At 44.4% G+C, this 22,495-nt stretch overlaps 1 protein-coding gene across 1 annotated transcript in view; it reads right to left on the bottom strand.

Moving 5' to 3' along the window:
* LOC146185624 (B-cell receptor CD22-like) overlaps nt 1-19,862 on the bottom strand; it is a 256,315-nt gene extending 236,453 nt beyond the window's left edge. The window contains exon 1 of the mRNA XM_084606536.1: nt 19,757-19,862. Coding sequence (XP_084462662.1) covers nt 19,757-19,862 — 106 coding nt within the window. The remainder of the gene's footprint in view (nt 1-19,756) is intronic.
* Between the last annotated feature and the right edge of the window lie 2,633 nt (nt 19,863-22,495).

Raw genomic sequence — 22,495 nt, 5'->3', positions numbered from 1 at the left:
TGCTCTCGTCCACGCCGCTTTTTGTGCACGAATCAATACAAAAGCAGCACTTTCGGGCCAGTGGACAATGTCAAAATAATCGGGTAATCGCCGAACTTGAGTCGAACGAACGTATTACGGCCCTGTGAAGCCTTCTGGTGGATACTTGGAAATGCGCCGATGTCCCATGAGCTGAGCACACAAGCTTTGCTTGCCGCGAATATCGCTAGGCTTTTCACCAGAGACTGGCGGGAGATGAAAGCTAGTAAACACCGCGTCCATTTTGTGTTCGCCGTAGCTTAGATATCTTGCGAAATTTGGTTGAGTAACCAACGCGCAAAGGGCGCCAATATTTGACAGCCTCGGCAAAGTAAATAAAATACAATGAGAGCGACGCCAGGCCCCTGAAAAATGACTACTCCAAATCACGCCTGCGTGCTATCAACGAAATGGTCAACATTGTGGCGAATAAATATGCAATATTTACTGCTTACAAGTTGCGTGACCGACGGTAATTGAAACACGCAGTTTGAAGGTATCTGTAAGTTGTATTTCAGCGTGGACCATATTGAGATGACATCGAAGCTGCACCAAGAGGAAAAGAGAGTGCGAGAGAACGCCTCTAACACATTAACACACTCGCATCGCAGCGATGACCTTGGCCTAGTTATGTACAGAAAAGCATGGTTAAAGTTTGCTCAAACTTCTACTGCATGCGTTCGCCGGGTGGCGCAGTGGTAGGACGCTCAAGTGCTGTACCCAAGAATGCGGGATCACATATCCCAGCCTCAGCGGCTGCTTTTCTGCGCAGGTGAAAACCTAGGCGCCCGTGTGTGCTGTGCGATGTCAGTGCGCGTTAAAGGACCCCAGGTGTCGAAATTTTCGGAGCCCTCCACTAGGCGTCTTTCATAGCCTGAGTAGCTATGGTACGTTGAACCCCATAAACCGAACCAATAAATTTAGCACTGCTTTGCCGTGCTTAAGAGGCTTGTGGGTTTTAAAAGGACACAAAACGAGACATCCCTAATTGAAAAAACAAAAAGACATGCCGATTGAACATTCGCTAAATAAGTGATACAATGGTTGAGTCAGCGAAGGTAAAAATACCATCTACATAACTGCGTGCCTTAAAAAGTAAATTAAAATGATGCCTCTAGAAATGTTTAGGTCTATAGGATAGGTATATAGGTCTATAGGTATGTATATGAGTTTTGACAACGACCGTGAAGCATGAAAGCGAAAGCAAAAAACGCGCTAATATTTCTGCGATGATTACGAGCAGATAAGGTCTCGCTTTTACCTTAGGAAGACCGCTTCGTTAAGCCTTCTGTTGCGATCAACAATCGGAGGTTTAAAAGTGGCTGTCTGAAACCATCCAGAACTGCTTGATCGCCCACGGTATTTCACGAGATGCGCTCAATATAAGCGCTCGTATCAGACGTGAATTTGAAAAAAAAAAAAAAAAAAAAGACGAAGAAATATTGCGCAATAATAATCAACTGCGGCGTTATTTCTAGCGGTATCATCAGTAATGCGCGCATGGCGCACCAGATGCCTCTGCAAGCGGAGATGGGCCGGGTGCGAGCCTAGCCTCGGGCATAAAACAATGCCTCGTAGCAAATCAAGAATAAGCTCAAAACAATCTTTTCTCTCAACCCTCCCCGCTCCGTTGCTCTGCTCATACCTCTTTTTAAAATTTTCTGGCCCTTTATCTTTTACTCTATTTGGCTCCCTGCAAAGTGAGCGCCGCGGAAAAGAGTGCAAAGGAGTGGAATCAAGGCAAACATGGCTCCCGCTACCAAGTAAAAGCAAGTGAAATAGACGCACCAGGAGAGTCTGGATTCAACGCTACTGCACATTCTCCATCAACCGTCTGTTCCCTTGCTTCGGGCTAAACCCATCTCCCCGTGCCTGATGAAACTAGCGAGAGTACTCGTCTCCCCGTGGCGATGTTCTTGTGGAGCGCCGTTCTTTCTTACAGCAGTTCAATTGCGCCGTACTTTATCTGTACTTCCCTCTACACCTCTTCCTTTCCCTGCACTATCTCGTCGGATGAAGAAGCAGTATAAAGCAACGGATATAACCGACAGCAGCCAAGAAAACATCCCAGCCGGCTGCTAGACAGGGTAGGTTGCGCCGCACAGAGTCTAAGTTATGCGGCCGAAAGATTGCTGCGGGCGATTCCTGTTGGAAGACGTTCGGCCTGGCCCCTTTCTTAACGTATTTACGCGTCCGGCTGTGCTTAGCGCGGAGGCGGTTAAAAAAGCCGTATTTCTGTTTTCAGTTTGCTCTGGCGAAAGCAGAGATAAAAAATTTTCAAAAAAGGAGAGGAGCTCTTTTCAGGAAGGGAGGATGGAAAATACGACCTTCAGGAAAAATATCCGGGAGTGTGTCGAGTGAGTAAACAGCACAGTCGGCTAAAAGCTCTAACGCTGTGGTAAACGTGCCGACAACAACCCGCTGTGTGCTTCGCGCGTTGCTTCTGTGATTTCTACATCTACTTCCTTGCTCGCAGCCAAACATTCAGCTAGCATGACAAGGTAAATAAAAGTATCTTAAAAATGATGGTCACGCAAAAAACAAACACACAAAACATTATACAAAAACCAGGGATGAAGAAAAATGCTTAACATACATCGCTAGAGTAAAGAAGAAAATTCTCAGCGTCTACTAAAATGTCTGGTGCCTATATCGGCGTGTATAGAGCTCAATTACTCAGTTATGCAAACAAGCAGAAAATGATTTAGCAAATCGTTCCAGAACTCGTGTTCATGGACCTTACGAGTGTTTTAAAGTACCTGAGGTGCGGAATAAACAGGAAATAGGTACTTTTATATTCACTTTCGATTTTACCATGATGTATAATAGGGGGTACATTATCACCTTTTTCGTTGGACTGAAGTGACCCCCCCCCTCCCCCCTTATCCTGTCAATAGTAGCTATTTTAAGAACATTGATGGTACGTAGTTTATGCAGGCTCGCTCATCACCAATAAATTTCTAATTGAACTGTGCATGTGAGCGCAAATAGGTTTTCAAAAGCACACGGGTGTTCACGTAGGCCTAAATATTAATTTCGTGCCAAACCGCTCTTCCTAGCTGGCAATACCAATGGTCAGCTAGAGCATAAAGAGGAGCTAGGTTGTTTAGCATGACTAAATTGCAAAAGCAACTGCCTGTTTAGTTTTTCTTGTGATTCTGGTGTTTTAGCAGTCGCGTGTCTGTATCTGAAACGCTTTTACTTATATTGCTCTGCTTGCAATAAAATGTCACTTGTTGGTAGCGATCGTGTCCTCTCTCTCTCCTTTCCGTCCCGTTCTTTGCGCTGTTTTAAATATTATAATACAAACTGCGTGTTATGAAATTTGCGAGTTCTTTTTCAGGCATTTATTTAGTGAAGACAAATAGAGAAATTATGTGCGTAGAATACTGCAGAAAAATATACCGTGCAGCCTTCGTTACATGGTTTAATTACATTTTGAATTTTTAGTCTGAGCGCGAACGCTATCCTTAATATCCATGTAGCCCGAATGAATTCATTTCCGGATTTATGCGTGATCTTTCGCCGAAATTCAAGTGGAATATAAAAGTGACGTGCCATATTCTGTGCCAATCTGGAATTTCACTAACGTCTAAGCGAATGAGGGTCCCAATTAATTAAATGTGGCCACTAGATATTTAAAACTGTTTGCGCAGCAAGCAGTGTTTCAATGCATGGAGCTAAGTGCCTTCTCCGTGACATTCATTCCGCGATAGCAAAACGAATAAAAGAAAAGTAAATCAGTCTGCTTATGTTTATTTTCCTTTATATTCCGCGCAATTTGCGTTCATCTCGTTCTTAAACTATTTAACCATTTTAGGTGATCTTTCTTGTAAGATTTGTTTTCTAAGCTATAGTCCTTCACTCTTTCGGGTTCTTCACACACTAACATCAATTATTGCCACTCTGAACTAGTGCGCTGAAGGCACGCGTAAAATTGAAGGAAGGCAAGAACGCGAAAATGGGCATCTTTGCATAGGTATTGTTTATTGAATATGTGCTCTTATATTAAATTAAAGGTATTGTTAAAGGAAGTGTAGCGTTGTTTTGTTGCGTGCGGAGGAGCATCCGTTTAAGTATAAGGAACTCTTTTGTTGTATTACTGACGCCACATGCCAAGGGCTAAGAAAAATGTCCGAGGATACATCACGTGCTTGTGAGCAAACACCACTTTCTTGTGTACCATACATGCACTACAGAGTTGAATGTGTGGATGAAACACTCGGTACAGTTATCGTGTGAATATATAACGCAAACCACAAAAACGATGCCCACTCTCACGAACAAATTGCTAAGAAGATCAGTGCCAAGACTCAGTGAGTCTCTGTTTCAGTACTCGAAGGGAATATTCTGTGATAGCGAAGAATATTTGAACTAAAAGCCCGTTCCTATAACACAGTTTTATGTTGAGCGTCTCGTTTCAGGTTGCTAGGTTGTTATGCGAGAGAGGGGTGTAACCTTGAGCGCATCAAATTGGAGATGGTTGTAAGCGGTACAAATTTTGCAGTTTTCGCATTGATTTCCAGATGAACGATATTTATCACGAATCCTCTGCAGACGTACGAAGGCTCCCGTACACCTACCTAGATTTTGCTTGAATGTGCAGCCTCTCATAACATAACATGACTACATTCTTTCACATCCTCTTCTTTTTGATCTTGCAAGGTCTCCCAAATATGCTTATAAAAGAGTTCGTAGTACTATTTCCTCCACACGTTTCTTTTGGCAAATAATGAACGCCTCCTTTGCCTTGATTAAGCACTTGAATAAATTTTTCGGGTTCTTTCAATCCTATTCGGATTTCCATGGCACTGGCATATTATATGTAGACATTTTGTAACAGACATAGACTTTCGTAGAGAGGTATATGAAATCCAAGCACATGTTTTCTATTAGAAACAAGTATACTTATACATAGACAAGCAACGTGCTTATATAAAAAGTTTTGAAAGACAGCCAATTGAGTGGTATGAGATACCTAGCTGAACGCTGTTTGATCATTATGCAACAAGTTTTCGGGGCTTCGTGCGATCTCAGTTCTCTCTGTAACTGAAAAGAAGAAATGCCTAAAATAGTCGGCACGCAGTTATTATCTTTTAAGAGTCACGGATGTTTGTGACACGAAGGTCTTGATTCATCTGTGGGTATTAGATAACAAAATATCTGTGTTCATCACTCTTTCTTTAAAATAGACACTCCCGCCTACTTGAGAAAGTGGGGTACCGAATTGCGTCTCTTCTATTTGTTAAAGATAAAACTGATTGCCTTTCGCCGTACTCTCTGAAGTTTGTTAATGAGCTGCTATGTAAGAGGCAAACAAATTGGAATATTATATTTGATACTTAATCATTCTATCCTTAAGCTAATACTATAGTCCTAAGTGGTGAACCTACAAGTCGTCGTCTGATCAAAAACAACCGTCTTAAAGCGGATGACACAATACTGCTGTTAAGTGACTCCCATTTGAAAACAGAGGGTGCACCAACGGTTCGCGTCTTTCTTGAAGACTCCTAATCACCCCCTTATTTTTTATCATGCAGCAGATATTGTACGCGCATGTCAAGATGTGAAATTATCTACAATTCTGCTACAATTATCAGCTTCCATTTTGCCCATTCGGTACATAAAATGCATATTTAGGCGCAAATGTTTTGTACTTAGAGCGACCTATATATGAACGTCACCGTTTAAGACAGTGAGTTTAATTGCTTTTATTTGCTTAGGTTGAGGCAATACATGACATTTTAAGATGGTGCAACTGGGAACACCTCCTCAGTACATTTCCTCTTAATGACACTACACCACGCGCAAAGTGCATAAGGTATTTTGTGAATATGTGGCACTAAAAATAAAGCGCAAAGAAAATTAAGGCAGAATGACTTCCTTTCGATTACGTCTATAAAAGGCTGCTGTTAGCGAAGCATTAATGAATGAGACGCAGGCTAGTCGACGCTTAAAAATTCCCCTTAAAGTTCATGCTTAAAACAGAGCTTGCGTATAGAAGTGAACGAGTGCCAAGTAGTGTCAAATTTTAATCTCCGTTCCCGCGCAGGAGATCATAGCTTCAGGCGTACAAGCAACCAGCGCTTTGGTAGCTACCATAGGAATAACTGTTCGTAAAAAAAAAAATAATAATAATAACCTTCTTTCGCTAAAGTCTAACACCTTTCACAACACCTTAGCACACGCTCGTTTTCAAGCCGTTTAAATATTCAGACCCAGTTTGGAAGTGCGTGCAGTGTTTTAAACCTTAAGCTTTAAGGATTATGCGTTTCTTTAGTGCCCTGTTTACGGTTTTAAGGCGGAAAGAGGCGCACTGCACGGCGTTGTCTCTGTCTTCATACACGCATCGAACGACTAGAAATGGTTTTAAAGTCTGCTTTCTTTTTGTAGCGTTTTGCATTCTTCATTTCTTTGATTTTTTTTTGTTCTATCACCATTCAATCATAACATAGCAACTACTTCTTTATCGTCTTTTTAATGGCGAATGCTAAAGAATACATGACGTAACGTTTATGCTTTAGGCTGCGATGGGAGGCAATTAAAAGCAAGCTAGCAGCCAATAGTTAAAACTTGCAATGAACATTTTAGCGAATGGCTGTATTTGACGAAAAGTTGAAATAACAACCCTAATAAAATGGGAAGCAAGAAAAGTAAAATTTAGTGGGAAGAGAAGCAAAACTGTAAGCTCCATTAAACAGCGTCTTCAGGTAAATGCTGAGCTCGAAAATGAGGTTAATTCACCTAAGTGCTGCAGATGTTCCAGAGCTGAGTAGAACGATTTCGTGGCAGTGTTTGTGCAAGACCTTTTTTGAGCTTGCTGCCGTACATGTAAAATTCTCCTTGGAGCTTATTTTAGCTCTAAAACAGTTTAGACGTAGGGATGTCAAAATAGAAAAGGAAACATGATATTTAGAAAGCCGTCAAAAATTCATAATAGGCATCAGAGAACATCATTAAAGCGTTGCAAACAATTGAAAAGCTCAGCGACTTCTTGCACTTCAGTACTCAGTCTCTGCGGAATGTCCATCTATAGTATAAAACGGTATTTCCGATCGAGTGAGATCGCGATTTGATTCCAGCTACAATAGCGCAGTTGCGAACACATGCAACATACTGCCCAAGTAGAACCGCGTTATCACCTTGTCGCCACCTGGAAAGCAGCTGTAAAAGTAAGCAATTTCAGATGACTACAAATACTCGCGGGAACACTTCGGGTTACGCGCTTTCTTCTGCACAAAGTGCGCCGAAATCAGCGCAAGCGGTCGGCCGTTTTCGCGCTTTTATTTGCTCCACGGCTTCTCCAAAATGGTCTGCTCCGAAACAGCGGTGGCCTGCGAAACGACAACGCAAACACGAACATTGCGCCGCGTTGAACGGTGCCGAAAACAAGCTTGGCCAGCCCTCTTCCTGCAAATGGACGGACGCGCCGCGCGATCAAGCTAGAGAGAGGGCGAGAGAGAGAGAGAAAGCAATACAGACGAAAAGTAATATTGTGCGAGCGCCGGCTGAAGAGGAAGCCGAAGGGGGCGCGTCGCATTGTTTGCTGTCGGAAGCGCGCAGTCACGTTAAAGAGCGGACACGATGCAGTCGACGACTCTGACTGATGGCCTGCCAAAAACGTGCCCCTCGCGGGCGGCACGTAGGCCTCGTTGGCCGGCGTTAATGCTCACTCGGCTTCAGCGTCGGTGGTGCGGCTGCTGTCCACGATGCTGCCGTCGGTTCTCTTTCGCTGCCGAGCTCACACCGAAGTAGTAGTATTAGTAGTATAGTGGTACAACCTACGACTATACTACTAGTCGGCCGTAAAGCTCATCTCCAAAACCCTCTTCCCTGCAACCCACTCTACTGGGCTCATTTTAACCTTCCACTCATTCCTGGCTTCTTTGACATCGTCCTTCTCTTCCGACAATCGGCCCTGGAGATCCAAACGGAAATTGCTTCTGCCTTTCATTAAACGCGGTCGCCATTAAGCATCGGGACGCCGGAGCTTGGTGATATAAGGAGTCTGCATAGCTTTCCTTCTTTCATTCCGACACTCTCCTACTTCGCTTCCTTCACTGGACTTCGTGGGATTGCTTAGTACTTTACTTAGTTCATTTTCACCCACGCATTCACAAATTCAACCGCGGATGGAAGTTAGGGTGCACGAATCTTGTCCTGTTTCTGCTGAAAGGAGCGCGAGCCCGTGGTGATAAAGCTCTTCCGTAGAAGCAACAATGTTTCATATTTAGCAGCTCCTCACACTCTCCATCTATCTTCAGCACACTTCCTTTCTTTCATCAACCTTTTTTTTTTTTCGCTAAAGCACGCAGTGAGATGTGTGCGAGAGAAGAGGGGATGCTGCAGCAGTTCTATGAGCCGCTTTTTGAAACGAGGAACAGCCGAGGTTTCACAATCGGGCGCCGCTTCTATATAATAATGACGTCTTTCGATGAGACGCGCAGAGGTCGCTAGAAGGGGGGAAAATGAGAAAGTCGTGCTCGTCAGAAGACGTAACGTGACTACCGTGTTTTTCTACCGTGTTTCGATGTTTGCATAGTCTGTATCACCGTAGCGGTTACCCGCGCAAAGCTTCGGGAGTTTAATTCACCCTTCCACTTCCCACTTCGCTCGCTTAGGTCTTCCGTTTCTGATATAATGTTTACTGTTGCAACAAATTCGCTCCTGGCTTCCACATTCACTGATAAAATTAGTAATATCCATAACTACTATGGAGTGCTTGCAGATTGAAGTCTAACAGCATTATAGAGTTCACCATTTGCTGACCAAAACTTAGAACATGAATTGTATTCCTCGAACAGGCAGTCATTTCGTGCCATGATATTTTAAAACAAGACAGCTAATGCCAGAAGTTCACGACCGATATTTCGTCCAGTATTTCCCTCTTTCCAGTTTAGTGATCTAGAATTGTTTTGCCGCATAAGTATTTTTTACACATGATTTTTCTTTTTTCCATGCTAGCATGTAAGAAAATGCGCTAAGCCCTGTGCTCAAAACTTCGCGCACGCACATTTTCGTCTAGTTCAAATAAAACAAGGTATGAAATTACAGTTTCATTGTTCGCCACGTGCGGCTTCAGATGGGCCAGTCGATAGTAAATCGCGCTATGGAGAATGCCGCCATCGCCGCAATTCTACAAACTGAAAACAATAAAGGCGTCTCTACAGTGGAAAAAACGAAGAGCAGACAAATAGACCCCCAGACTGCAGAAAATATCGCAGTGAAAAGCGCTCGAATAACGCAATAACGATTGTTCATACGCGACAGGACGGAGCAAATTCTGACGTCGTTCAGTGTCTGGCATTCATATTTACTTGCTACGTTCCCATGCAAGTGGACGCGTCCAGCAGTGCGGCGAAAAAAGAAAGAAATTATATTTACGCAATAAACGCTTTCAAAGCTGGATTCAACCAGGGAAAAAAAAAATGATTGCGAAAGAACAGACGGCGGAACAACAACAACGGCACAAAAAAATATGACGCGCCGAAACAAGGCAAGCGTGAATTCCCTTTGCAGCCGCGTCGTGCTTTTTATTAGGCAACGAAAGATGCAGCGGCAACGGCAGTGCCAGGCCAGCCACCGCGTTTCTAGTGTAGCGTGGTGACGGCGGCACGCACACACAGAGAGACAAAAACGATAGGGCCCAGCGTGTCCTGCGTACACTCGGTCGCGTGGTGTAGAGAGTAGTACAGCGAGGAGACGGAAATAGCCCCGGCACAACGAACAGAGGCGGCTGTCTTCGGTTTCCTTGTCTCACGGCGCCCGCTTCAGCGGCGTTTGGTCGCTCTTTTTGCCCGACCTCGCGTGTTTCTGGCGCGCAGGGGTGGAAGAAGATCGTTCGGATGGCTGAGGAAGCGCGGAGACCTCACGCTCGGGCCTCGAAGAGAATGCGGGGGTCGCGAATACAAGAGCCCGTGACTGGCAACGAACATCGGTGCAAAATAAAATAAAACAAACGGAAGAAAATGGTTCGCTGGGTAGAGAACGAAAATATTTCCCTTGCTGTCTCAACGATTGAACCTATGCGCAGCAGCGGCATCCGGGGGATCAGCAGGCACACGGTTGTCTTTATCCCGGGCAGCGGTTTACTTGAATTCTTACACGATTTGCTTCGCCATTTTTTGCCCGAGACGATTGCTTTCGGCTTTTCGTCGTCTTTTGTCTGCGCTCGCAGGGTCATTTTCTATCTCCACTTTTTTGACTCTTGGCCCGAAGGCGCCTCGTTCAGACCCCGGCGTGCGATTTCATCTTCCGTCCCTTTCGCCGCGTTCTCAGCGTTTTGTTTCGTGTTTGTCAGACGTGCGTGCGCGTGCCAAACCCTGCCTCCATCTCTATTCCAGTTCCTCCCTCTTGTTCTGCCGCGGTGGCGGCGGGAGGCATTGCTCGCAGTCCACCGCACCCGTTTGTTCCTTCGTCGATGCCGCCGCCTTCGCCGCCCTTGGCCCTGTTAGATGGCGCTTTCCTATTTTGGCAGCTCTTTTCCTACCTCATCCTCCGCCATCACCCCGTCAAGGGCTTGTAAGGCCCCTTGTCGTGGGGAAAACGTATCACTAGCGATATTTCAGCCGCCGCACGGCAGGGGCGCGTCAAGCGATTGCCGGCGCCCTCCTGTCTGTCGGCTGTTAGCATCTCCATTCTTTCTTTCCTCTTTTCTGTTTTTCACCTCGAATGTCTTCTCCACCCCGCACTTGGGTTCTGTTTTATAGCCTAGCGATCGGCGGCCGGCTCTTTTTTGCGTGCACGTTGACAGCGCGTCGGCCACAGTGACGTTTGCTCGAAATGCATTCTTTGCGCTGAAGGCTCAGCGATGTCGCCTTTACGTTCATTGGCTGGATTCAGAATTAGAGCTGTTGCGAATCGTCGTGCTAGTAGTGCGTTGCACAAGATTAGGGCCGTCGCAACAGCGACAGCTGAGGAAAGAAAGTGGGCCGAAGACGTGGAGCAGGAAAATCAAGGGAAAACTGTATTTACATATTTACAGCATTGAAGGGTTAAAAAACGCAAATTCTGAGCTGAGATGGCTGCACAGGGAGCCTCTCAGGAAGCCTCTTCGGAATCTCTCTCGATGCGAGTGTTGGGCGCTTTTAATAGCCTGTCTAGTCGTTTTCTCGCCCTTTTTTTCGCCGAGTCATAGAAACTTGATTTTGGTCACCGCCTTAGGGTGGGGTCAAGAACGCTCCTTGGTTTGCTTTTTCATCTGACCGGGGTGTTGCATTCAATCACACCGCCCCTCTCTCCATCGTCTTCCTTGACCGAGTCACAGGGCTAAAACTCTCGAAAGTTCCTTCTCCCCAGGCCCACCTCTTCGCCGAGAAGTTGGCGCGCAGTGTTTTAACACTATAGCTGGCTTTTTGCTAATTAGGCACCGATGATCCAAGGGTGGTTCAGAGCCTCGTTTCAAGGGCCTCCTGAAGGCAAATACCTCCGGAACAAACAACGCCGAAGAAAGATAAGAGCGCGAGCGACTGACACTGACTTTCCTCATTGTGGGGCAGCAGGCGTTGCGCGATACTTTCACGGCTGTGCAGCCTAGTTCTAGGACCGTTTCTGCAGCGTTGGGTGCTGCCTAATAGGAGCCAGCTGAGGCCGGGACACACATGATAATAATCACACTGTAGCAAAGGAGCATGGACGAATGCAGTCGGCCAAGCTTGGTGTCCGCGGGAATGTTTCGGGCGTAGCTGCTATTTCCATGGTGGTCGCATGAGAGCCAGTACGCGGAGACGCCCTATTTTAGCATTATGATCCCGAGAAAGATCATAGTAGCATAATCCCTCATTGCCATCTTGGGTTGACTGAACTGAAACTTCCTTGGCGGGGACAGACATCAGGGGGGGGGGGGGGGGGGGGATTCAAGACACAAAAGGGCTCCGCGACAGTGGTACAGATTTTTTCGCCCGATAGCTTGTGTGTGTCTACACGAATTGCAGACAAGAAACCGGTTACTCTGCACGACATCCTTGCTGTTACTTGCGCCTGCGTGGAACCTGCTTGGAATTTAGAGGTTATAGGTTATAAATTTTCCAACTTATTCAAAATCTAAGTGTGAATGCTTTGCATGTCATTGTTATCAAGCGGCAGATAACTGTTTTCACTGTTTCTGGCGGTTTAACAGCCTATAGCGAGGCTTATTATAAAAGAATGCGTGGCTATCAGCAGCTAATTGCTTTTGTAAATGCATCACAGGGCTTCAAAAGGGAAATATTGCTCAATCATACCCTTTAACGAACCGCCTAAGGCATGATTCTCTGCAGCTATATCTTAAGGCCCCTTTTCCTGCCCTGTAAACATCGTGCGAGTGCATAATATTGCAAAGTGGGCTTACGCAAACCTACGCTGAAATGCCTTGGTTCTTTGGTACGTTGCAAAACAGAGCGTTTGCGAGGACGTAGATGCCAGACTTCAATGCGATCAAGGACCCATATTCCACTCTATAAACACCAGAAATCATTAATGTTTAATACGGCAAACGGCTGGAAGCGCAGCGAATAATTGAGCAGAGATTAACAGTGCGACAATCCGTAGGTACATCTTCACAGCATTGTCAATTATTCAACTCCCTCTACTTGATCCTGAGCTATCCGCGGCGTTTAATGAGTGCGATCCGATTGCATTATTTGATATCAAACCTCGATGAATTTGCTTAATGTATATTTTCTCTTTATGAACCCAGAGATGCAATATTGACGGCAAGATTCTGCTGATCGCATGAGATTTTCTGTTCGTTAACGACAATTCTTCATTGAATAAATTGATATGATGTTGATTTGATAAAACAGCAGCGTTAAGACCTTACTCGCTGTCGTTCAATACGCACCTACCCACGCGATTTCTCCAGCATGACCCTCACGAAAAAGATCATCCGGGTCTCTGTCATCGTTCCTTGGAGTGAGGCCAACTTTCCTCGGAGGAGAAAATCGTCGGTATTCGAAAGTGTACGAATACACTGAAACAGGCTATTATCGATATCCTATACCACGTTAACGACAGAAGCGTCATCGATTCTTCGTGAGCTTTCCGGAATGCCATAGGTAGCTTGTATTTCTGAACGCTTTCTTGTTTTGCTTATCGCGTGCATATATATGATCGAGTTCTCAAAAAGTGCAAAATATGTGATGACAGTTTCGATATTCTTTACGTTTTTCTTGACTTTCACAACTTCCATGACGGCTACAGACGAAGAAAATGGAAATAACCAGATAAAATGATAGATGGTGTTCGTCTCGTTGACTTGAGCTATGGCTCGGTCTCCATCGCTTGAAAGCGATTATCAAGCACTATAGCCTTTCGCTTACTGCTTTGAACAGGCTGTACACTTTTACTAAGCACTACAAAAAATGAAAATTCTCGCTTTTTTGCTGACACTGTTCGAGAAAAGTTCTCTTCAGATGCTGAAATGACAAAAGTAAATACGAAAATTTTGTTACATCTTATTTTAATAATTTCTTGATTACAGAAAAACACGTCAATACATCACAATATTTTAAATGCACGGTAGAAGCAACCTGGTTTAAAATTTTGATGTGCATGTCTGGTTCCTTTACAGATGGTCCAGAAATGTTAGTTTCTGTTCGATTAACGACATTGTTTCTTATTAATGTAACATGAAATCCGCCACTTCTGATGAATATTATTTTGCCACATACCTTAATTTTACATTTTATTTGAAGAAGTTCCGTACAATATAGTATGCTGTAAAGAGTTGCTCTATTATATAGACTAGCATGAAACGTTATTACAAATATAATGCCGGCTGCAGCGGCCTCTTTTTATGGAGGCGAAGAGCAAGGAGCCCGTGTTGTTTGCGATGTCGGCGCACTTTAATGATCCCCAGGTGTTCGAAATTTATGGAGTCCTCCCCTATGGCGTCCTTCATAGCCTGAAATGGTTTGGAACGTTAAACCCCAGAAACCAAACGAAACCAAATGTAATGCATCAGAGTTCATAGCATTCAATGTCTGCCATTCTATCTTCAGACAACCAAAAAACGCGATCTTAAAACTTGAGAGGACGTTTTTACAGTCTAGTTGGCGCACTACTGGACTTTGATTTTAGGGTATACGGACAAGCGAATGTAGGAACGAGGTTTCTTAACGTTATTCCATTTATTACGCGTCTCCATAGCATGAGTCGCTTTGGGACGTTTTAGCCTATAAACCAAACCATTTATTAGCCGCAATGTCCTGTCGGCTTCGTTTCTTCTTGTTCTTCTATGTCAGCGCCAAAAGCAAAGCCCAGTGAACGTCAAGAAGAGAAAAAAAGAATTCTGATAATGCTACTACTGATGCAGCTGGCTAAGTTTAGAAAAATGAAAACCTTGACTGTACTCACAGTTTTAAAGCAGCGGTATCAGAGTTGAATGAGAGTCACAGGATGTTGGCATCAAAGCTCTTCAACGTTCTTCCAGAATCTCCAACAAATGTGTAATTTCCCCTACGAGTACGCGAAAAATGAAGGTAGCCGAAACACATTCGTAAAGACAAAAACAAACTAAGGGTGTGTTAAAGTTCGGAATTTTCAGACAGCGAATTGAGCAACGTTTGATTCGATTCTCTCAACTAATCAAATATATCGGTATTAAATATATAAAAAAAAATAAAATTCTATGCCTAGCTTTTATACTTTTCTAGTAATAGAGGCAAAGTTCGAATGAGGCAAGTGTTAGGCTTTTTGAACAAATATTGTTTGTGAATTTTACTGCATATAAGCCCCTAAAGTTGCGCAATGTTATACAGCTCACCAAGATTAAGGAAACAATGCTTTCATGCTAGATGACCATGATGCTGTCTATTTGATCAATATAGAATTGGTATTAGTTTGTTCGCTGCCGTCACTGTAGCATAGAGTGATACTTACGTTCGTGTAAAATGACGATCATCAAGACTGATTCCATATTGCGTATTACGTGTTGGAGATCACAGTTGCGTTGTTCAAAAGCTAAAGCTTTAATTTCTTAACTTGTCATGTGGCCGCCAGTGCTCAGTTTGGTAGCATTATTATTCTCTTCGTACGTTATTTCCCTAAGTAGCAAATAAATACAGAAACATTCGATTCGATTCGCATTCTATTCTGGTTTTAACTAGAATATTCGTCTTCCGCAACAATTCCCCTAGCCCTAGAATAAGCACGATCAATGGCTCAATGTCTAGTTCCCGTCGAGTGAAGTGTATATTTAAATCAAACATTCAGCTATAATGAGGTCTGGCTGCTACCAGGCCTCATTATGCAGAAAAGCAGACTGAAGCTTCATCATGCGTTTATATTATTGCCGTTCCGAGGTCCACTCTAACATGAGCGGAAATGATGGTGTGCGAGAGAGGTTAGCCGCTAATAATAAAAACAGCAGCAATTGCCGAAAAGGGCCGCCACAAAGAAGCTACAAACACCGTGTAGCGTTTAATCCCTTCATGAATATTACATACGCCCAGACACCGTTTCCGCAAAGCCGTAAAAAGAAAAATTGTTTCCTTCGCCCCGATTACTACACGAAGTGAGCTTACGAAGGAAAATGATGGCTTGTACCTCGTTATTCTGGAGGTGTCTTCTAGTTTGTGGTTCCATGTCTTCCCTTTAACCTAATCAAACTTCCGTTTGCATAGTTTTTTCTGCACTCATTGACTCCGTCCTGTTTCAGTTCTTTATGATCTTATATTTCAGAGAAAATCTACTTTTACCCCGTTTCTGTCATGATGCGATTTAACTGCTTTTGCCAGGAAGCATTATTATTCCCTCACTGCAAGGCTCATTAAGATTTGAAAGCCGTAATTACAAATTAGTGGGTGCGCTTCATTAAATTAGCGGTTAGTTGCAACCTGAGGAGCATCATAAAGCGAACCTAGAAAAGCTAAAAATATTGAAGAAATGCAACATGCCCTTTTCAAAAGCCAATATTTTTGTCTATATCTTGTTTAGTTTTATATAAAATCTCCGGATAGCTTCAAGTGAAACTTGACTCTTCGTGCCACAGGGGTTTAATACGCGTAATTTGACATGTGTACGCATATTCATCTGTTCTGCGCTTGCTTCTAAAGGGAGCAAAACGTGTTGATCGAGAAATAAAATTGATTGCTTTCGTTTTTGCGTAAGTAAATACGGGCATAATAAAGGATTTAGTGAGCCATCACCTCACACAAATGCGCAAATTTGCGCTTCAATGTTTTCAGGGGTTTTGCACAGTATTACTTTATTCAAGAGTGGTCGTTATGCTGTCTATCGGCGTTTTGTAATGTTCGCAAGTCGCTTTTAAATTTACGAATTTCGTTTTCAGTTCACACACTTTTAAAACAGACTCCCCCTAGACGAAACTTGAATTTCGATAGCTGTTGTGTTTGAGATAAAACAAGAATATTGACTTTCCTTGTGATATTCCTTCCCTGAACTGCTTAGGACAAAAACGGTTTCTGAAAGGACTAAGTATATTTGAGGGATTGGCTATTAATTCGTGTGTACCTCGTGCAAGGACAAGACGCAGCTCGATAGAGACGCTGGTATTTGCGCATAAGCTTGTTTGTTGTCTGATTCGTACGTTACAGCACTGTTGCTCCCTGTTTTAGAATTCGCCAGAACATTTGAGTAGCTGCATCCAGAAATCGTATTATAAGCACAGCTTTTGTTTTTATTTTATTCTCTCCCCATGCACTGTATTCTATTCTCATTTTCTGGACATGGTCTGCGGACCCATTTTAAGACGGCTTACCGTAATGCTATATTCGAACTGTTCAAGTTGCCTTGTTTCTTCATTGGTACGATACTGGGCCGTATCCCCTCAATATCTGCTTCGCTCGAGCTACAGCGCTCAGTAATGAATACGAAGTTTTTTTGAGAATGGTAGCGTTTCTTGTACCGCATCCCTTGAGTTCTTTCTTATTCCCATTTTGACTTTCATACTAGCGTACTACCGCTCAAAAGTGAATGTAAATGTTGGAAGGCTGTTTTAAACAAGATTTTATATTTAGGCCCAGGTTGGTAATAGCAAGGCATTATTTCCGCACCGAATGAAAACTTTGTGCTCGAGGCGTGTGCTTTTAAGTTATTTCTGTTCAGTTTTCTTTCCCCCTTGTAGACACGCAGGAATAGTAAATTGCAAGGCAAACTAACAGAGACCCACCTTTGAACACCAACTTTATGAGCGCACATAGAGCAGGTAGGACCAGGTAACCGCGTTTGCAGTCAGTATACAAATTAAGGACGGTTCCTAATTTTATTGACACAGCTTTCTTTCGCGAGGCATTCATCAGACGGCATTAGGACCCATGGAGGTGGCTTCCTGAATGGCGTGCTTTGGAGGCTTCTGACATGATTGATTGCAAATGGCGGCGGCTAATCTATTTTCGGGGTGGCAGTCGGCAGCGTCTTTAGCCGGTCTCCGGTTTCCCGTTTCGATACGCGCCGTCCGATTGTTGGCGGAACGTTCGATTCGCGCGCACTGCATTAGCGAGGAGAGTTCCGCGCTATCTCTTCCCACTTTTCTATCTGCCTTCCTTCTGCTCAGGGATTCTCCCGCTCTTATTGCGCACTCTGTTACTGCCTTTGATTTTCTAAGTCTGTCTTTTGCGGCACCTACAGATCTTAGTTTTCTCTTTTAAACCGCTTCGTAAAGCTCGACCGATCCTTAACAGCGGCAGCTGCTTCCTCCTAAATAACATTCCGTGCATCGGATTCGGTGCCCGGAAGGCGCAAGTGGCAGCGCCGCATTTCTCTTCCCCGTACATCGCTTCGGGGCCATTCAATTTCGTGACCCGACTGATGACGCTCTCATTGGCGGTGCGCGCGCAGAGGATTGCCGTCCGCACAGAAGTGCGATCGTAATCTGAAGCCTGCGGGAGCACAAATACCCTCGATCGGAACCCATTTGAGGAAGACATTTACAACACTCTTTCAAGATAAGGACTGCTCTGGCTCATTGTTTTCTGGCGCTCCCCTTTTGTTGCGTTTTGGGGAAGCGACTCTTTAGGTGTTTTCTTTTCCCTTTCGAGCCTCGGTTTTCCACGAACTGTCGCATTGCATATATGAGAAAGTTCAACGTATCTGCAATCGATTCTCTTTTGTTTGAGCGCATACAGCTGTCGACGTCAGGCCTGAATGCCACAAAATATCCTAACTTAAAGGTACTATCTTCGTGATATGCTCGGGAATATAAATTATACGTGCGGCTCACACCAGTGTTCACTGGAGTCTGATAACATTTGCGACAAAGTTTACTGCATCTCGATGACCTCTGCCAGGACATTTGCTTATGATTGTGCCTTCACTGTACAGCTAAGTTAGTTCACATGCAACAAGGTTTCTTTTGTAATTGAGAGGCTCATTCGACAAAGCCTAACTAAACGGCTATTAAATGTAAACTGCTTCCTCTTCTAACTTGGAAAGTTGACTTCGCCAGGTTTGCGTGCATGCGTAAAAAAATGTTCGTTCTAACGTAACTCCACTGCGAATATGTTGGATATGTGTATTTCACTTAAATTTTTTGCATTCGGTTTCTTCATCTGGAGAACGGGAGCTCTAATCCTAAGCTATAACTTGGGCCAGCGACAAAGAACATCTGTGTATGCTGTGTGATGTTCACGATCATACAAAATCATTTCGCTAGTGGAGTAGATGGCAAAACAACATGGAGTTTCTCTACCTGTTTAATTTGCAGCCGGACCAGTCCTAATTGGAGTAGTGCATATTTCAGCACGCGTTCTCTAAATCGGAGTTATATTAACAGGTTCGATTATTTACGGAAGTGACGGTTTTCTATTTACGATGTGTCAACGCGCTTTTTCGTTTCACCTCATATGGTACCAATTTTTGATCATCTCCTTTATATTCCTCGACTGCACTTTGTTTCTCAAACACAAGAGAAAAAGAAATAATGAACGAAAGAAGAGGTTGCGCAACATGTGTTGAAGAAGGATAACACGCAAGGAATTCGAATGATAAACACAACAGTTTAGGACCTTAGAAGGAATAAACCATTTGTTGTCCACTTTACCTTAGACGCGGCATCCTTTTTCAGTCGTGGTGTTGATTTTGTTTACTTCGCATAAGAAATAATAAACGCTGTGCTTCATGGATTTTGTTGACATCGGTATTCAACTTCAACATTAAAACAATAGCGACCATTTTTTTTTTCGACCATTTGCTTGGCAAAAATCAAAGAAAGCGGTGCACAACTCGCGTAACCAAATTTCAGCATGTCGGGGGAGGAAGAAAATCCCTCTGCCTTTAAAAGCCCAGCTCGTGTATATGGTGCCATCCTGGTACAATATAACTACATACCATATAAACATATACATTACCTGGAGGACACTTAGTGTCCTTGCGCGAAATAAATAGGGATAGTTATTTTGTGAGAACAAACTTCGTTGTAAATTAGGTTTTACAATTACAGGATTTAGAAGCTCTCCTAACGTGGCATATGAAAAAAGAAATAGCTGCATTACTGTGCACAAACACGAAATGTCGCTTATAACAGCTCCGTGTGAAACAAGCAGAATACGTTTGCCTGATTTTATCAGGATGTTCAACATGGACAAATATGTATAGGGGCAAAAATAAAGAAAGAAGAAGACTGGAGGTTTAGGGATTGCGTGGACAAATGTGCAACAAAATAAAGCTTCTTCAGTGAGTATTATATCCATCCAGCCAGCGTAATGAATGGACGCGATGAGCGTGCTTTTGGCAGTGACGGCACAGCAATAACACGCGTCCGCCAAAGACAGTGAACATACACATCGGACATATATCTCACCTATAATGCCCTCGCTGGAGCCGGCCGACACGTGGACATGGAAGAGCAGTCGCATCGCCGCCCCCGCCGCCAGCACCGTCCACGTACAGAGAAACGACATCGACATATCCAGCCGATAAGTTGGCGTGGCCACTGCGCGTCAAGGCGCCAACCACGCGCTGACAGCGAGCAGAGCGCGCGAGGCTGTCACTACGGGGCACGGTCTTCGGAGCGCCGCAGTTGGGAGAAGGCAGCCGTCAACACATGTGACGGGGAAGGTCCTCCGCCTCTGGTCATGGTTGAGCGTAGAAACGCCACAGAACGTCACTCACGTCACTTGGTTTCTGCCTTTTTGGTTCCTATTACCACCGCGCTTGAGGTGGACAATCCTAATCGTTCAATCGCGAAGGAGGATGTCAACAAAGGGCTTTTCTCACCGCCCGTAGTCCTGAGATGATCACACGGCTTCACTTCATTCCCACTCGACAATTCCTCAGAGATTGATCACTGGTGTTTGGAAAGGTGGTCCAGCCCACATCAAAGCAGTGAACCCACCGGTTTCCACTGAAAGGGAGATTCCACGGGTTACAAGCAGACACAAATCAGCACAGCCGTCGCACACGCACACTGCTTTCAAAGCTCGCGGCTCCGAAGTGGAGCGGGCGAAATGAACGCGAGTCCCGGGAGGAAGGGAGAACGGGAGGTGGGCGCAACTCCGATGCAGCGGCTGCGCTGCCACAGCGGCCCGGACGGAGCAGTCACGCTCAAAGAGAGCGCCGCGGCGACGACGACCCGGAGCCAACTTTGCGGAGCGCGAGGCGCATCGCAAAACGGCGTGGCGTAGCGCGACGGCTTCTTCGCGCAGGCGCCGCGGGTTCTCTGGACGAGTTCGACTCCGGCTGGGGCCTTTTAGCGCCCGCTCAAATGTTTGCGCCGCTGCCGCCTCCACTGCTCCGGGGCCTCGCCGCGAGCAGCGCCGCCGAGTCCTGCGGTGGCAGCCGAAAACCCGGTGAGCGGTGCGAGCCGCGTGCGTGGAGCGGCATCGGTTTCCTGACTTGCGGCTGTCGCTTTTTTTGCGATTAAAGTACCACCGTTCCTGGATCCTAATAATTACATAAGGATAGCTTCTGCCGCATCGTAGTTTTCGGTACTTCGCCTAATAGCGATGCACGAGACACAGATACAGCTGGGGAAGCGTAAAACAGAACTGGAATTGTGCGGTTTCGTAATAGGAATCTACAACGAATCAAGCGTTTCCCCTTCCATGATATCTGCCTTCAATAGCTTAATACATTCTGGTGTAATTTAGTGTAATTAAATATTACTTCATGAGGCCCTTTATTTGTGACATAGAGATGACAGAGGTGTGTAGTACACGGGAAGGCCGCTGCTTTTACGCTCCTAAACGATATTCAGATTCAAATATTGAACTCTTTAGGGCTAACTAGTGCAGAGTTAGCCCAGATGTGAAACCGGACTAAATTTCGTCCTGATGAAGCAACTGCTTCTCTGAGCCCTTTTGCGAACATGTCTATGACGGATGCTTCATTAACACTTCATTTTGGGCGATTTGGTTTATTTTAATAGTTCATTAAAAAAAAAAAAGCAGCGCTTGTGTCTCATTGTTCACCTATCTTTTGTGGTTGTGAATGTTAGCGAGGTTTCAGATTTTCCTATAGTTTGCGCAGGAAATCGGCATAGCTTAAATTCTTCTCATGAGAATACCAGAAAACGAAAACATACTTTGCCGCCCGGGTACTATAAAACAGAAATGGAACTTAAAAGGAATAGAAGGGTTCTAAACTATATTTTTGAAAATACTTTGTGGCCACTTATTTTGTTGTCTCCAACAATCATATTTGCTCCATAGCAGGAGCTTTACCAATGAAAAGAAAACAGACGGACTGAGCAGATAAACAATTCGCACGCTTCAGGTTTGTGAACAAAATTTATGCATATGAAGATGCCTGGCCCTTGTTGGGTGACGGGTTGCTTTGATCATATTCGGAATAAAAGCGATCCGACCATAGGGATCCGACAAAGAGTCTTAGCGACCGCTTTCCAACAGCGGGGTCCGCGCCTTGCATATATATGCTCATCCCTATCAGGGCTTCGAAACCGCTCTCCCGAAAGCGCTCTCTCCCTAACGGGTGTTTCCCCGCAATAGCAATGTTTTCTGTCGCTGGTATGTTTTACTAGAACAACACTATGTAAATTGCCTTGGCAATTTTAGTGCCGCGGTTGAAATTCTTTCAAGTATACGTGGCTTGCATCCATGGGAGTTGCTTTAGACCTTGCAACAGTTGGCCCAATGATTTGATGCAGACGTGATCTTTCTTTTTTGCATTCACTCTGTGTTTCGTCATACTGTATTACTGCTTTAATCTAATCGTCCAGATGACAACAGCCTACACCAGGCCCGTACATCTGAATATTTTTCCCTCCGCTGCTTTCTGCTATTAATACTGCTAGTTGATGTAGAGAAAAGTGGTGATGATGAATCCTTTATATTTTTCCGATGTGCTTTCACGCTACTTCAATTGCAACAGTTCAATACGGGCGCCATCGAACCTCATTTTTTTTATTTATTTTCCTTAACACTATTCCTACTTCAGGAATCCTAGTTTCGCAGTGAGTGAAAGCTGGTGTTTCGATATGTTCTTTAAAATGTGCCAAAAGTAGCAGCCATTATACCCACGGTGTATTATCCCTCACGCTGGTGGTCCTCCAGACATCCTTTGCATTTTTTTTTTCCGTGGA

Source organism: Amblyomma maculatum, chromosome 6 (genome assembly GCF_055883805.1).
Source record: "Amblyomma maculatum isolate TAMU_Amacu chromosome 6, ASM5588380v1, whole genome shotgun sequence".
Classification (NCBI taxonomy): Eukaryota; Metazoa; Arthropoda; class Arachnida; order Ixodida; family Ixodidae; genus Amblyomma; species Amblyomma maculatum.
This window is presented reverse-complemented; position numbering and strand designations above follow the sequence as displayed.